The sequence below is a fragment of the Bubalus kerabau genome, chromosome 16 (assembly GCF_029407905.1).
Source record: "Bubalus kerabau isolate K-KA32 ecotype Philippines breed swamp buffalo chromosome 16, PCC_UOA_SB_1v2, whole genome shotgun sequence".
NCBI classification, from domain to species: Eukaryota; Metazoa; Chordata; class Mammalia; order Artiodactyla; family Bovidae; genus Bubalus; species Bubalus kerabau.
The window spans coordinates 57,820,836-57,838,447 of NC_073639.1; the positions used below are offsets into that span (position 1 = coordinate 57,820,836).

Here is a 17,612-nt window from a genome sequence, read left to right on the forward strand (position 1 = left end):
GAATCAAGAAGCTGAAAGAGACAGTGAGGGGTGACTGCTTTCAGGTGTTACTGTTTTTATTTTTAAACACTAAAAAAGAGATCAATGGTATTGCTCTTTCATCAAAACCCAATTGGGAAGCAATCCAAAATAAGAGTGCATCACCCAAACAGGTATAATCTTTTAAGACGAAAGGTTCTGGAATCGGGCTGACTCCCCTGCACCATCCATTTATCAGCTGACTGCTCTGGGGGAATGTAGTAAAATAGGGATAGAAAGAATCATGCCTCATCGAGTTTAGTGAGGTGACATATTTAAAAAGCCTTAGAACAGGGCCTTTAAATGCTCAGTGAGCTAGAGCTGAGCTCACTGATACCGTGGAGTGAGAACAGGCTCATTAAGGGTCAATTGTGAGAGTGTGTGTGAAACTCATGACTGTAAAAGGAAGGTGTGTGCAGCTTTTCTCCCTTGGGGTCATCAGGTCTGAGCCTGAGAACACACCTGCTTATCTAAGTTGCCCTTCCTGGGTCTTGCTCTTTTGTGAAACAGTGAGATGTAGAACCCAGACCTCCAACACTGTTGGCTTTTTAAAAACCATCATACCCTGCCTGCTTCAGAGGAGCCAGAAGGTGGGAAGCCAGTGGGAGGGCTACACCTTGTTTTGCTCACACCCTGAAGATGACCCAGAGTATAGAAAACAGGGAACAACCAGATTCAGCCTGGTCAGGGGGTCAGGCTTCCAGTAGTCGCTGAGGCTCTTCTGCCTGGGGCTGCATGTTACACTGAGCCCTGGGTTTGGTATTTTGGATGAGCTGTGAACGGATAGAGCATTGATTCAGGGATAAATGAGACAGGCCTGTCAGCTAAGCCACATGTATTCTGAGTCTGCTGCTGATACCACTTCAGGAGAATGAAGGAGAGCAGTGAGGGGCAGAAGATCTGAGTTCTAGACATCTGTGTACCCCTAGGCCTGAAAAATGGATATGTTGATCCATGCCACTTAGGGGTCCTCCTGGCTTAAAATTAGCTTCTTGGTCCCTGAATCACATTTTTATCCACTCTAGTTGTGCAGCTAAATCAGCTTTTAAACTGTCGTTCCAACTAAATAAACTTAAAAATATTTTCCCCCTATGCTTGCTGGTGCTGCTGCTAAGTCACTTCAGTCGTGTCCAAATCTGTGCGACCCCATAGATGGCAGCCCACCAGGCTCCCCCATCCCTGGGATTCTCCAGGCAAATACACTGGAGTGGGTTGCCATTTCCTTCTCCAGTGCATGAAAGTGAAAAGTGAAAGTGAAGTCGCTTAGTAGTGTCCGACTCTTAGCGACCCCATGGACTGCAGCCTTCCAGGCTCCTCTGTCCATGGGATTTTCCAGGCAAGAGTACTGGAGCGGGGTGCCATTGCCTTCTCCGCCCCCTATGCTTAGAACTTGTTAAATGGATGAATTCTGCAAACAGAGAATGGGGACAGCGTATCCCAACTGGAAATATGGCATAAGCCAGAAGAGATGGACTAACATTTGTTTCTGCTCCCAGATGCCACTGGTGGTAAAGAACTTGCCAATGCAGAAGACGTTGGCACAGTCCATAGGTTCACAAACAGTCAGACACTTAGCATGCATGCAACGTTTATTGAGCATTATCCACATGCCAAATACCTTCCATGCGTTATGATCCTGGCAAGATGGGGACAGTTATTAATCCATTTCTTAGACAGGAACCTGAGTCTCAGTGAGATGTGGTGATTTGCCCAAATCATGTAGCTAATAAGCTTTTAATCATGATGTTTGTTGTTTAGTCTCTAAGTTGTGTCCGACTCCTTTTGCCACTCCATGGACAAGACAGGGCTCCTCTAACCCATCCGGCTCCTCCATGGAATTTTCCAGGCAACAATACTGGAGTGGGTTGCCATTTCCTTCCCCAGGGAATCTTCCCTACACAGGGATCGAATCCGAGTCTCATGCATTGGCAGGCAGATTCTTTATCACTGAGCCACCAGGGAAGCTCCCTTTAATTGTGATGCACTATGACATCATATGGTGTGTTTGTTTCCTGTGGACTGCCATAACAAATGACCACAAACTTGGTGATTAAAACAATAGAAATTTATTCTCTAACAGTTCCAGAGGCTAAAAGTCAGAAATCGAGGTGTGCTCCCTGGGAAGGCTCTGGGGAGGATCCTTCCTTGCTCTTCCAGATTCTGGTATTGCCTGGAGTTCTTTAGCTTGTGGTTGTGTCATTCCCGTCTCTGCCTCTGTCTTTCCATGGCCTTCTCCTTTATGTCTCTGTTCAAATCTCTCCTTTCTCTTATTTTTAAAAAAATTTTATTTATTTTTTGCTGTGCTGGGTTTTTGTTGCTGTGCGGACTTTTCTCTAATTGTGGCAAGCGGGGACTACTCTTCGTTGTGGTGCACAGGCTTCTCATTGCAGTTGCTTCTCTTGTTGCGAAGCACAAGCTCTAGGGTACATGGTCTTCAGTAGTTGTGGCTCCAGGCTCTAGAGCACAGGCTCGGTAGTTGTGGCACATGGGCTTAGTTGCTCCGAGGCATGTGGGATAGTCCCAGATCAGGAACCAAACCCGAGTCTCCTGCATTGACAGGTGGATTCTTTACCACTGAGCCATCAGGGAAGCCCCCCTCCTTTCTTTTATAAAGACATCAGTCACTGGATGTAGGGTCTACCCTATCCAAAATTACTTCTTGAGACCCCTTAACTAATTACATCTGCTAAGACCCTTTTTCTAAGTAAGGTCACACCCTTTTTCTAAGTAAGGTCACATTCACAGGTACCAGGAATTAGGACTTGAACATATCTTTATTTATTTATTTTTGTCCACACTTCGGAGCTTATGCAGTTCCATGACCCAGGGGTTGAACCTGGGCCCTTGGCAGTGAAAGCACAGAGTCCTAACCACTGGACCATCGGGGAATTCCCTGAACATATCTTCTTGAGAGATGCAATTCAACACAGTACAGATGGGTTTTTATAGGCAGGCACAAGAACTAAAGAGCCTCTTGATGAAAGTGAAAGAGGAGAGTGAAAAAGTTGGCTTAAAGCTCAACATTCAGAAAGCTAAGATCATGGCATCCAGTCCCATCACTTCATGGCAAATAGATGGGGAAACAGTGTCAGACTTTATTTTTTTGGGCTCCAAAATCACTGCAGATGGTGATTGCAAACCATGAAATTTAAAGATGCTTATTCCTTGGCAGGAAAGTTATGACCAACTTAGACAGCATATTAAAAAGCAGAGACGTTACTTTGCCAACAAAGGTCCATCTAGTCAAGGTTATGGTTTTTGCAGTAGTCATGTATGGATGTGAAGTTGGACTATAAAGAAAGCTGAGCACTAAAGAATTGATGCTTTTGAACTGTGGTGTTGGAGAAGACTCTTGAGAGTCCCTTGGACTGCAAGGAGATCCAAGCAGTCCATCCTAAAGGAGATCAGTCCTGGGTGTTCATTGGAAGGACTGATGTTGAAGCTGAAACTGCAATACTTGGCCACCTGATGCAAAGAGCTGACTCATTTGAAAAGACCCTGATGCTGGGAAAGATTGAAGGCAGGAGGAGAATAGGATGACAGAGGATGAGATGGTTGGGTGGCATCACCGACTCAATGGACATGAGTTTGGATAGGCTCTGGGAGTTGGTGATGGACAGGGAGGCCTGGCGTGCTGCAGTTCATGGGATCGCAAAGAGTCAAGACACGACTGAGCAACTGAACTGAACAAGATGGTTGGGCTGGGGTGGAGGGAGGGATCCTGGGAAACCCAAGGTGCATTGATGCCTGCTTACAGGGGTCCTTACCTGTGGTCAGGAGGGACTCCTGAGACTGCCGAGTTCCCCAACAGCAGCCTGAGCTACTCCATGCTGTGTTGCTCTCCCTCTACAGGCCTGTGGTTAGGGCTTCTTTCCTGATGCTTGCCTCTGCTTTACTGGCACAGTGTTGGTATTTTTAGTCACAGTTATAGATGCAGTTTCTAATTATTAATGCTGCATTCTGGGGAGCATGGGGCCTGAATCCATTGTTGACTAATTAAGCTTTTCGAGAGAAGTTGGCATCAGGAAGAGCGGAAGCCCAGCTTATCCATTGTCTGTGGTTATCTTGTTAGGTCAAAAGCAGGGCAGTTTCTAGCAGAAAGGGCCTGGTGACCCCAGTCTTTCTCTTTCTAGAAACCCGGCCCTGTGGCTTCCTACTAAAAGGCTTGTATGATATAACCCAAGAGTGCTGGGCTGGTGCAGGCACCCAGGCCTCCTCGTCTCTGCTTCTAAGAGCCCCAGGGAGTGTATAAATTCTGGCAGAGCCCAGGGAAGCCAGTGACATGATTCCCTTCAGCGCAATTTATTTCTCAGAGAGAAAATGTCCAATTAGAATAATCTCCTCTTCCTGCAGCCTGTCACATACAAATGAAAACACAATACTTCCCTGAGGGACAGAGTCCAGAGCGCCCCCTGGTGGCCACTGACAGCCACATGTGGAGAGGTATTGCTTCCTTCAGGAAGTGTGTGAGATCCCCCGACAGAGGGATACTTGGGGAGGTGTCTATTAATTTTAATTATTATTTATAATTATGTCTTAATTATTAATAATACTTATGACTTCAGTAATAAATTTTTGTACCCAGACATTCCTCTAAAGAGGCCTGCCTCACTTTAATGCTTGTGAGTCACTGACTCCAGCTCTGATTGTGAAATGACAGGAAATCTTGAGACAGTTCAGAAGGAAACGCAAACCAAACCAAGGCAACCAGTCACTATTTTCAATCATACGCAGAGTAGCCTTTGTAAACTGGTCACCCCGTGGCCCAAGCCAGCCCACAGATATATTTGGCTCCCAAGTGTTGTTTGTTTTTTATTTTTTTTAAATTTTCAGTCAGTTGCCAACATTTGAAATTGGAGAGATTTCAAATAAAACTCTGGATCTTTGGTTTCTTCTGAAAATCAGAGATCTAGTGGGGCTTTCATTCCCACAGGAGGTTAGTAGGTTGAAATTAGAAAGCATCTGCTATCTTTAAATAGGGCATGTGGTCTCTAGTTTGCCACAGGTGACCACACCACTCTCTGTCTTTCTGGTCCATTTATATTTTTCACTTTACCTGATTGGTTCCTGGAGGCATTTGAGTTTGTCATGCCTAGCCTAGAGTTAAAGATTGGGATGGGGGGTGGGGGCAGAAAGTCCTATGGAAGTCCTCTGCCCCGCCCCCTCCCAACCATATGGCCAGATATCTGTACATGTATTCATAACCATATAAGCTTTGGTTACACATGCACTATCTTCCTGAAAAGCTCTTTTTGTGTTAATGATTTTGGGGGGTGGGCAGGAAACATTTTTTAAAAAAACAAACTGATGTATTGTGGAGGAGGGTGTAAAATTCATATGGGTTAGTAAGAACCATGAAACGTCAGCAAAACTTCATGGTTGTGCAGGCCCAATTTGGTCATGGAAGCCTCTTCTGTGACTTGGGGGGGCTGTTTGAGATGCTTTGTAAAGGCATTAGTAGTCAAATTAGTTCTCTCTCTTCTTGGCAAAGAACAGGTGACTGTGATTCATTTCTGTATTTGCGAGTTGAATGGTAACTCTAAGCCCAGATTTTCTCCTAGGTGTCTTTTTAATAATGGGGTAGGATCAGCTGGAGAGGTTGCTGCCACGATCTCCTGAGGCTTTACCACCCAGTGTTACTCTTTAGACTTGTCATCAGATGGACCAGGTCAGTGCTGGCTTCTGCCCACCTCTCAGCTCTATGACCTTGAACTATTATCACTGAACCTCTCAAGTTTAGTTTCTGCTTTTGTGAAACAGGGAGAATCAGTCCTGCCCCACAGGTAGGAATTTTTTTTTTTCTTTTTTGGCTGTGCTTGCTAGGTCTTTATTGCAGTGTGCAGGTTTCTCTAGTTGTGGCCTGTGGGCCTCTTTGCCCCACGGCGTGTGAGATCTTAGTTCACAGACCAGGGATTGAACCCATATCCCCTGCATAGAAAGTGGATTCTTTACCACTGGACCACCAGGGAAGTCTCCCAGTTGAGATCATTTTAACATTTAGGGCAAGCACTCAACAAATGTTCCTAAGAATGGTAGTAAAATTACCTCCAGCTTTGTAGCCTCCTATCAGGGTGCAGACATCGCTCCCCCCCCCGCCCCCACCCAGGGCCACACGTTAGGAAGCTGTGGCTTACCTGAGATCACACAGGTTGTCCTAGATCTTCTGACTCTAAAACTAGTGTCGTCCCAGGCATAACAGCAAAAGTTTAACTGGAGAGGTAGTATGTGCCCAACTTGTACTTTCTAGAAGGTCGTGAATCCATTCCTTTATTTATTAATGGCTGTGCTGGGTCTTTGTCGCTGCAGGGAGCCTTTCTCTAGTTACGGCGGGAGTGTGCTGCTCTTTGTTGTGGTACGTGAACTTCTCAGTGTGGAGGCTTCCTTGTTGTGGAGCATGGGCTCTAGGCATGCCTCAGGCTCAGCAGTTGTGGTTCGCCAGCTTAGTTACTCCTCAACATGTGGAATCTTCCCCAACCAGGGATCAAACCCATGTTCCCTGCATTGGCAGGCAGATTTCCAACCACTGGACCACCATTCAGGGAAGTCCTGGATCCATTCCTTAGGGAGGGACTGCTTTGCCCCACTTCTTCCTCCCCAGTTAAAAATAGATAAAAATATTTAAAAATATAATAGTTAAAAATATTGTTGTTTAGTTGCAAAGTAGTGTCTGCACTGTTTTGCAGCCCCATGGACTGTAGCCCACCAGGCTCCTCTGTCCATGGCATTTCCTAGGCAAAAATACTGGAGTGGGTTGCCATGCCCTCCTCCAGGGGATCTTTCTGACCCAGGCATTGAACCCGAGTCCCTTGCTTTGGTGAGTGGATTCTTCACCCCTCAGCCAGTGGTAAAATATACATAACATAAAATTTTAACAATGTTTAAGCGTTCAGTTCAGTGACATTAAGTACATTTCCATTGTTGTGCAACCATCACCATCCATAGCCAGAGCTTTTTGATCTTCCTGAACTTAAAACTCTATATCCAGAAAAAAAATTAAAGTAAGAAAATCCCCTCCATATCCATTAAACAGTAACTCCCCACTTGTCCCCTCCTCCCACCCATGGCTACCAGCTTTCTACTTTATGCTTTTATGAATTTACTGCTTTAGGCACCTCATATTAGTGGCATCGTGTGGTACTTGTCCTTTTGTGTAGGACTTTGGCTTATTTCACTGAGCGTAATGTCGTTCAGGTTCATCCGTGTTACAGCATGTGACAGAATTCCCTTCCTTTTTCAGGCTGTATAATATTCCATGGGTTGTATGTTATCCATTTATCCATCCGTGGACACTTGGGTTGTTTCTGCTGTTTGGCTGTTGTGAACAGTGTTGCTGTGAACATGGCTCCATTCCCTTTTCAGAGACCGGCTGAATGATGCCAAGGTTAAAGAGCCCAGGTCATCAAGAGCCTCCAGCCCTTCCTGGCTGAGTGCTAGTCAACAGTTCCCTTCGCCCCTTGAGCCCTGCCCTTCTCATCTGCTCTGTGGAAATGGTCGTTCATCCCACAGGGTGGCCAAGAGGATTGGATGAGAGTGTGGACATGAAATGTTTATTATGGTGCCCGCTGCGGAGCAAGACCTCAGGGCCTCTTACTCCCATCCTTTCATTCAACACAACGTGAGGTGCCTGCCCTCCTGATGTGTTCATCCTCTCAAACTGGCTGCTTCCACCTACTCCGAGAGGTGGACCAAGGTGGGGAGAGGGCTGTGGAAATGGCCCATTCGGATGCAAGTTCTGAGGGGTGCAGTGTCTGCAGTGTTTGTGAAAGCCATAATTTAAAAAATGAAGTTGATAAAAAGTTGATTTGCTTTTTATCATCACCAGGAATTGGCAGTTCTAAACAACGTCAGTGGAAATTCCCTGGCAATCCAGTGGTTAGGACTCTGCACTTCCATTGCTGGGGTCACAGGTTCTTTATCCTTGATTGGGGAACTAAGATTTGGTGGTGCAGCCAAAAAACCCCAAAACAAACAAACAAAAAACAATGTTAGTGATGAAATACTCCCTCCTCCAGGCATGATTGCTGCCACTGCCCCAGCTTTTGGTTGCCTCGGATGCTCCATGTGAAGTCCATACCTGAGATGAATCGTGTCTGCTTGTTTCCCTTCTGTTGTATTATTTTTTAAATATGCCGCATAGGTATTAGCAAAATTGGCAGCCTAAGAATCCTGTTTTCCTTTATTGTAACTGTTACTACTGTCTTATTAGCATTTTTAAAATGATTATTTGCTCATCGCTATTGTTTTAAAATTATTTTAAAATTGTTTTAGAAGTGTAATTGTTGATTTGTGTTTTAGAACAGTTTTAGATTTTCAGAAAAATTCTGCACATAATACAGAGTTTCCACATACCCTACACCCTGTTTCCCCCAGTTACTAACATCCTACCTTAATATGGTGCCTTTGTTACTTCTAATGAAACATTATTGATACATTGTTGTTAAGTGTATAATTTATTAACTTTTCCTCAGTTTTTCCTTGTGTGCTTTCTCTGGCCCCTTGGCTGTGGTAGTCTCTCAGAGTTTGCTTGTGTGTGTCAACCTTGACAGATTTGAGAGGTCAGACATTCAGCAGAAAGTCCCTCTTTGGGGATTTGTGGCTTCAGTTTTTTAAGATATTTACTGGAGGCTTCCCGTAGGTTAGTCATTGTGTAAGGCTGGGGGATATCGCAGTGAACCAAGACATTTTATAAAAACAGTGTTTATAAATCATTGATGTTGACTGTTGGACTTGGAGAAAGTTGTACGTGCTGAGAATTGAACCCGGAGCCCAAGCCCCTGACCTTGCTGTTGGCCTCCTTCCGTGGGAAGAGGAGGAAGTTATTCAGGCGTGTTTGAGGTAATAAAGCACAGTTTGAAAAATCAGGCAACCAATTGAAAATTAAAGCAGGAAAATCAGGAGAATAAATTAGAAGTGAATTGGATTCTTTCTGGTGAAGACTAGGGAAAGTGAGTTAAAATCATCTTCACCTACATTTATCTTCTGAGCTCTTTTGCACTTCCTGTTAAGTGCTGCTATGCAACTTACTCTGTCCTTGGATGTCTCTGCAGGAGTGTTTTTTGTACAATCCAAAAATTAGTGGTTGGGGTCAGAATAGACCAGTAACAGTTTCCTGTCCATCCCTCAACACTTTCTTATGGTATGGTGCGGATTCAGCCCCAAATCCCGTGTGGATGCACCCCATGACATGGTCATCGGGCAGGAAGTCTGGTGCCAGAGAGCAGGGTTCAGGGCTCTGCCCTCTTAGTCTGGAATGGCATCCAAGTCCTTTGAGCATTTCTGAATCTTGGTTGCCTTACTGGATAGGGATAATTCAGCGGAGTGACATCTTACACCTTGGTGAGGTTCTGCAGTTGGCTACACATAACACCAAAAGCTGCTGAAGTCAGGATTACCCTGTAAAGCATTGAAACCACCTACAAAGGAGTGACCATGAAGTGCCATGTGGGAGACCCACACAAAGTCTGGCGGTGTGTCCATCATAGCCCATTTTTTTCTGCCAGCATTTGTCCAGTTGACTGAGTACTTATGTTTAGGGACCTTGATGCAAAAAACAAAGACATGTCTTTTCACACCTGGATGAGAGGACTTAGGGCATACTTGCTGACTGGTGAAAAACCAGAGTCAGGGCTCATCAGTGAGATCTCATGTTTGCTTTGTTTGTTTCTCTGAGGACATAGTTGAATTCTTGTACGTTAGAGGATTTATTAGACCGCTGCCCAGCAAGCACGTCTCAGAGGACTGTGTAAGGATTAAAGGAGGCTGGGTCCATGAGTCTTTGGTGCTCTGGACAAATGTTTGTTGTCGTATGATCAGTGAGCAATATGTTCGTGGAAGTCTCAGGGAGGTGGGCGATTTGCTTTTTAAAAACTTTTTTTGGAGAAGGGGATGTTTTGTGTTTTACGGACCCTGGGGAACCCTGGCAACTTGGTTTCTATTGAGCATGTGGGTATTGGTGGAGTCAGGGGGCAGGCAGTGAAGCTGCAGAGAACTTTGTCTTTTGCTGGGTAAGGGCCAGCCTCCACTCCCTTCAGAGACATCTCCTGTACCCTGGGCTAATATGGCTCCTTTGCTTGACCACAGAATGTCCTGAAGGAGCACGCGGAGGATGACCCCAGTCTGGCCATCACTGGGGTCCCCGTAGTCACTTGGCCAAAGAAGACTCCAAAGGTAAGACACAGGTCACCCACAGCTGGGAGACCACATCCACTGCTTTTTCACATCTCCTGTACGATGAATGTCGGCAGCTTTTCAGGGGGAACTCCAGGGAGAGGCCTCCGAGTCAATATGAATGGTGCTGGTGATTTTTTTTCCTTGCAAGTGTTTGTTTTTCAAAGGGGGATCATTTCCCCTTGCTGTGGAAACTGCAGGCAGTGCCCCTTTGTGGTCACGCAGAAAACTGCAGGGAAATGATACCTCACCTTTGCCTGTCATTTTTCCTCCCCTCTCTCCTTGCTTCTCTATCTCCGTCTTTCCTTTGTCCTCCAGCTGCTTCATGGGCTGTTTTTTCCTTTAAAGAAAAAAAATTTATGTATTTGACTGTGTCTGTTTTAGTTGAGGCACGTGGAATCTTTAGTTGCAGCATGTAGTATCTTGTTTCCTCACCAGGGACCAAACCCGGGCCCCCTGCACTGGGAGCACAGAGTCTTAGCCACTAGACCACACTGAAATCCCTGTTTCACCACAGGAAATCTGTTTTCTCCTCTTTTCAAAGTTAAATTTTTTCCTCTTTCTAAATGGATCCTTGGGAATTCCCTGGAAGTCCAGTGGGTAGGACTCTGTGCTTCCACTGCAAGGGACACAGGTTCAATCCCTGGTCAGAGAATTAATATCCTGCATGCCTTGCAGTGTGACCAAAAAACAAAAAACACAAGAAGGGTTGATGCTCACCATGAAAAATCTGATCAAACAGGAATGGACAAGGATGCTGAGAAGAGTAGTACTGCTGTCACTGAGAACTTAGTCCTCTACGTGCCCTGTTTTATTTAGACTCCCACAATCCAGTGAATAGGCTTAGGATTTGTTTTACCAATGGGGAAACCGAGGCTTAAAAAGGCGAAGTTACTTGTTAGGTTACTTGGCAGAGCCGAGGATGCAAACATAGGTCTAACTGACGGTGGAGGCCTAACTTTCAACCAATACCTGCCCCAGTGTCTTCCGTCCAGAGAAAACCAATAACATCTTGGTGTATCTAGGGTGGGATATATATCTGTGAACCCATTCATCTGTCATCAGTCTGTCTTGGCTTCCTCACTTTCTTGAGCAAGTCATATGAGTTCCAAGAGCCTTGCTTCCTCATTTGTAGAAAGGTGTTATACGGGCACCTACTTTGAGCGGTCATTGTGAGGACTAAAAATAACACATGCAGAGTCCATAGGACGAGGGCTGACTCATGGTAAGTTCTCCAAATGTTGGTTGTGACCTAAGCAGCCTTCCTGTTGATGGGTATTTTGCTAATTTCTGATTTTTTACTGTTATAAAAAACACTGAGAGGAACTTTCTAGAACTTTCTCGATCTGTACTGTCCAAAAGGCCATGAGCCATGTGTGGCTATTAAGCACTTTAGATACGGCCAGCTTAAATTAAGAGGTGCTGCCAGTATAATATACATAACAGATTTTAAAGACACTATAAAAAAGAACAGTGTACAATACCACATATATTGATTGCATGTTGAAATTAGGGTTGCCAGATTTGAAAAAGGAAGCTCATTTAAATTTGAACTTCAGATTTTCAGACAATTATACAGACCGCTTTTTAGTTTAATATGTCCCATATATTACATGGGATATATTTATGCTAAAAAAGTTTTTGTTCTTTTCTGAAATGTAATATGGCTGTATTTTTATTTGCAGAATCTGGCAACCCTCATTGAAATGATCATATTGTGTGTCAGTCACTCAGTTGTGTCCAACTCTTTGTGACCCCATGGACTGTAGCCTGCCAGGCTCCTCTGTCCATGGAATTCTCCAGGCAAGAATACTGGAGTAGGTTGCCATGCCTGGGTCTCCTGCATTACAGGCAGATTCTTTACCATCTGTGACCAGGGAAGCCTGATAATCCATTAAATAAAATGGATTATTAATACTCATTTCACCTGTTTCTTTTTATCTTTTAAAGAGTGGCTTCAAGTACTTAAGTGGCTCACATTATGTTTCTGTTGGACATTGCTGTTCTGGGTTATCCTGTTAACCTTTTTGATTATCTTTGATTATCTTCCTAAATGTGGACTTGTTAATGGAGAGAAGGCACCCAATTCCTTGTGGGTGTTGAATTCTGATTCTGTCTGAAGCTTAGTGGGAACTGAAGTGGCCATAGGATTGAAAAGGATTTGCCTCCACATCTTCTACCTTTAGCTCCCCGATCTGTGGACATGCGTGGGGTTTCAGAGCTGACTTTCCCCTAAATGGGCAGAAATATAAATGTCATTTGTCAGATCACAGACTGTACTTGCACACATAGCACCTTGAAATAGCCCAGCCAGGCCCCATGGTTGCTTTGAACCTGTAGAGGAAACCGTGGCTTTGCCTTGCTGCCCGCTTCCCTTATGGTGGAGGAATTGCTTCATGGGATGGATTGGGGTTTGTAGAACATGGGCTTCAAAAGGAACCCACTTGGCATTGTTCACTGTAATCTCAGAATTAATGGAGGTGTTCAGACCAGCCTCTCTGGAGATCACTTCAGGACCATAAATGTGCCCTGTCTTCTGTGCTGGAGCAGACCCCCAGCGCAGTCCTCAGGGGCTTCTAGGCATTTTTTTTTTTTTTTTATTCAAACCTCTGCCCCCTTTCCTCTTAAGGTCTGGAAACAAGAAGCTGGCTTCTGGGGGCAGTAGTTCTTATTGAAGTTTCCTCTGGAGGATTGGTTTATAAGCATGGGACTATAATGCATGGCTGGTGTCAACATGGGTAGGAGAAATTGGAACCCTTAGGCTGGTTGGGAAAGAGTGAGTGGGAGGGAGAAGAGTGAGCCTTTGACATTTAACAATGCTCATGGTAGCAGGCTTTTCTTTTTTTTTTTAATCTTATAATAAATAAGACTCCCATACTTTATGGTTTTCCCACTTAAAGTTAGTTAGTATGTTTTTAATATATTGAAAATATTCAGAGTTGTGGAACCATCCCCACAACCACAATCTTCATTTTAGAACATTTTCATACCCCTTAGAAGAAACTCCATCCGCAGTCAGTTCCCCTTCCCCCAACCCCTGGAAACTTTCTGTCTCCATGGATTTGCCTATTCTGGACATTTCATATAAATAGAATTATACAGTATGTGGCCTTCTGTGACTACTTTCACTTAGCAGAATGTTTCCAAGGTTCATCTCCATTGTGCATCTATCAGTATTTTATGCCTTTATAGGGTTGAATAATATTCCATTGTATAGATGGACCACAGTCCATTTATCTGTTCATCAGTCCATGGGCATTTGTGCTCTTTCTCCGTTTTGGCTATTGTGATTGATGATGCCATGAATAATTTATGTACAGGTTTTTATGTGAAGTTATGTTTTCATTTCTCTTGGGTAGAAACCTAGGCATGCAGTTGGCTTGCTGCTGCTGCTAAGTCGCTTCAGTCATGTCCGACTCTGTGTGACCCCATAGACGGCAGCCCACCAGGCTTCCCCGTCCCTGGGATTCTCCAGGCAAGAACACTGGAGTGGGTTGCCATTTCCTTCTCCCGTGCATGAAAGTGAAAAGTGAAAGTGAAGTCGCTCAGTCGTGTCTGACTCTGTGCGACCCCATAGACAGCAGCCCACCAGGCTCCTCCGTCCACAGGATTTTCCAGGCAAGAGTACTGGAGTGGGTTACCATTGCCTTCTCCATGCAATTGGCTTACCAGATGGTAACTCTATGAGGAACTGCCAGACTGTTTCCCAAAGTGGCTACAGCATTTTGTGTTCCCCTCGGCAATTACAAGAGTTCCAATTTCTCCACATCTTCACCCAACACCTATTGCCTATCTTTTTTTTTTCAGTTAAAAAAATTTTTGGCTGCATGTGCCATGCAGCATATGGGATCTTAGTTCCCTGACCAGAGATGGAACCCATGCCCCCTGCACTGGAAGCTCAGAATCTTAACCACTGGACACCACAGAAGTCTCATATTGCCTGTCTTTTTCATTAGAGCCATTCGAGTTTTTTTTCCTATGAATTATTTGAAGTTAATTGTATGAGTTTGCAAGGGCCAGCATAACAAAATACCCCAGACTGAGGGGCTGAAATGACAGAAAAATTAATTTTCTCACCTTTATGGAAGCCAGAAGTCTGAGATCAAGATGTCAGTTGGCAGGATTTATTTCTTCTGAGGATTCTCTCCTTGGTTTATAGATGGCCGTTGTCTCTCTGAGTCTTCTCATGGTCTTCCTTTTGTGCGTGTTCTAATCTCCTCTTCTTATAAGGACACCATTTAGACTGGAGAAGGCAATGGCACCCCACTCCAGTACTCTTGCCTGGAAAATCCCATGGATGGAGGAGCCTGGAAGGCTGCAGTCCATGGGGTTGATAAGAGTCGGACATGACTGAGCGACTTCACTTTCACTTTTCACTTTCATGCATTGGAGAAGGAAATGGCAACCCACTCCAGTGTTCTTGCCTGGAGAATCCCAGGGATGGGGGAGCCTGGTGGGCTGCCGTCTATGGGGTCGCACAGAGTCGGACACGACTTAAGTGACTTACCTTACCTATTACCTCATTAAAGACCTATCTCTAGGGACTTCCCTGGTGGTACAGTGGTTAAGACTCCACACTTCCACTGCAGGGGGCCCAGTTCCATCCCTGGTCAGGGAACTAGATCCTGCGTGCTGCAATTAAAAAAAAAAATGCATGGTGCAATGAAAGAGTGAAGATCCCTTGTGCTGTAACTAAGACCTGGTGCAGCCAAATTAAACAAACAAAAAAAGACCTATTTTCAAACACAGTCACATTCTGAGGTGCTGGGGGTCAGACTTCAACATATGGATTTGAGGAGGACACAGTTTAGTCCATAACATGTATTACACATTATACAAAAAGGAATAAATCATATAATAATGAATATCATGATTCCCCCTTCAACTGTAGAAATAAATTATTTCTGGTATAACCAAACCCCCGTGTATTCCTTCTAAATGTATGCAACAGTTCTGAGGTCTTATTGAATTCTTACAACGAGGCTGGGATGATGGGATTATCTTCATGATGCAGCTGAAACTGGAGGTTCAGAGAGGTACGCTGGTAAGTCTGAGGCCACCCAGCTTATGAATCTAAGGTGTTCATCCCCAGATTTGTCCCTGCGCCTGAGGAACTCTCTGAGACGTGGCGGAGGGCAGGGGGAGGGGCGGCCGGGTGCCGTATTTATGCGGTTCCTGGCTGGTGGGGTTAAGAAGTTAACAGGAAAGGAAGAAGTAAGTACACGACTGACTGCCTGGGCCGCCCCGGGTCTCTCGATTCCCAGGTTTGCAGTCGGCTTCCTCCCAATTTGATGCAGGTTGGCTTGAAAGATCAAGGGTGCTCATTGAGGCTGTCAGGATGCGAAGTCAGGAGCGGTCCGGGTTTGGCTCGGGTTACTTAAATAATTAATGCTAAATGATGATTAGCAAGAAATGCTTTGATCTCCCACCTTGCCTCCTGGAGAACAAAGTCCCTTTCTGGAACTGATTAGGTGCCATGAGGTCATTTCTGATGTGGCGTCTTTCAAATCAGAGATGCTACTGAATCACCCTTGGTCACCGTCCCCCCACCCCCACTCCACCCCATTGGCTGTTTTCACCAGTGGTGATGGATTTGTTTTGATCCGTCTATACTCTGGCCACTTCCTTTTATGACCATGTGGTAAGATTTGGAGAGGGGGAGGTTGTCTGTGACCTTAGAGCCAAACTGAGGGAACTGAACTACTTTGAGGCCCGACTTCTGACCTCAGCCTTATTAGTGTGTTGACCTCCCTCGCAGCAGCCAGACGCTTCTACCGGGCCAGGCTGCAGGTTGGTTCCCAGAAAAGGAAACCGAGGAAGGAGGTGAGAGGAAGCCACGGTTTTCCTGGAAAGAGAACAGGTTGATGCATTTGCTTCTTAATCTCTAGTGGCCAAACCAGGCTGCCTCTTGAATTTCAATTATTGTCAATTTTTCTGGAGTGGAGGAGCAGAGAGGCTGCAGAGTGTACCAAGAACCCTGACAGGGACATGGGGACAGCCCTCTACAGCAGTTAGTGGATCAGCTTCCTTACGGGGACGCCACCGGAACCATGGGAGGAAGACAGACACACACACACACACACACAGCTGATATCTGTGTCATGCTTCAGTTCTGCTCTTCCCCTTCCTCCATACTTGGTCATTTAGATCTGGGAGGCCTGATAAGTCTGGGGTCCCCCCGGAGCGTCACACACAGCCTTTCCCTGAAGGAGAGTCACATAAGTCATTAAAAGAGGCCCCCATGTACTTCCTGTTCCCACTGCCCTGCTCCCAGCTCCTGTCTCCCCCAAGTAATTAAGTTGATGGTATACAGTTGAGGAGGAGGATAATGCCTGCCATTTATTGTTGCCTGCTCAGGGCCAGATCATTTCCTATAAAGGCCGTGTGGCCTCATGAGGACCTGTGCTCAGGCTGGTGACATCTGCTTTACCTGGGAAACGTATTTTTTTTTTCTAAGTTGTTTCCTGGGTTCCCCTGAGACATTCTTATTCATTAGGTGTTGGTGGGGCCTAGGAATCTGCACTTGTTAAATGCTTCACAGGTAATTCTCATGCACAATGAGGCTGAGCTCTGGGGTCAGGTACACCTGGACTCCTGGCTCTGCCGCTTACTAACTGTGTGGTTGTGGGACAGTCTGAGCCTTAGTTTACTCACCTGTGAAAAGGGCTCATAGCGCTTTCCTACAAGGTTGCTGTGAGGGGCTGTCTGCAGAATGCCTCTATAGTAGCCCTTCCATCCGAAGAAGGCAATGGCACACCACTCCAGTACTCTTGCCTGGAAAATCCCATGGACAGAGGAGCCTGGTAGGCTGCAGTCCATGGGGTCTCTAAGAGTCGGACTCGACTGAGCGACTTTACTTTCACTTTTCACTTTCATGCACTGGAGAAGGAAATGGCAACCCACTCCAGTGTACTTGCCTGGAGAATCCCAGGGATGGGGGAGCCTGGTGGGCTGCCATCTCTGGGGTCACACAGAGTCGGACACGACTGAATCGACTTAGCAACAGTAGCAGCAGCCCTTCCATCATCAGTGATAGCACTTAGGCTTTTTCATAGTTCTGTTAGTAAATAATAATCCCGAATCTGCCCATCTAGAAGGCAGAAATAGAAGACACTGGAGGAGGAGCTGGGTCAGAAGGGGATGATTAGTTTAGAGACATTCCCCATCTCTACATGATTACTGGCTGGTGCAAAAACTCAATCTCAGGCAAGGCCCTGAATGGCTCAATTTCGTGGAGGTAGTCACAGCTGGCATTTCCCTAAAGGGGGCTGGTTTAAGGAACTGGTTCTTTATGCCTTCTGCACTCCACTGGAGGGAGGAACCCTAGGCCTGTGAGCAGAAGGGTAACTTGCCTTAGAATGTGCTGGAAGAAGCCTCGTGAGAGCAGCCTTGGAGATCAGGAACAGGCAGCGGGGAGACCGGCAGCA

General features: G+C 45.5%; 1 protein-coding gene across 5 annotated transcripts in view; it reads left to right on the forward strand.

The window, feature by feature from the left end:
• The window catches only part of KDM2B (lysine demethylase 2B), a 119,513-nt gene that overhangs the window by 63,612 nt on the left and 38,289 nt on the right, over positions 1 to 17,612 (forward strand). For all 5 annotated transcript variants that reach the window (XM_055550456.1, XM_055550453.1, XM_055550454.1 and 2 more), the window contains exon 12: positions 10,099 to 10,185. In XM_055550456.1, the coding sequence (XP_055406431.1) occupies positions 10,099 to 10,185 (87 nt within the window). The remainder of the gene's footprint in view (positions 1 to 10,098; positions 10,186 to 17,612) is intronic.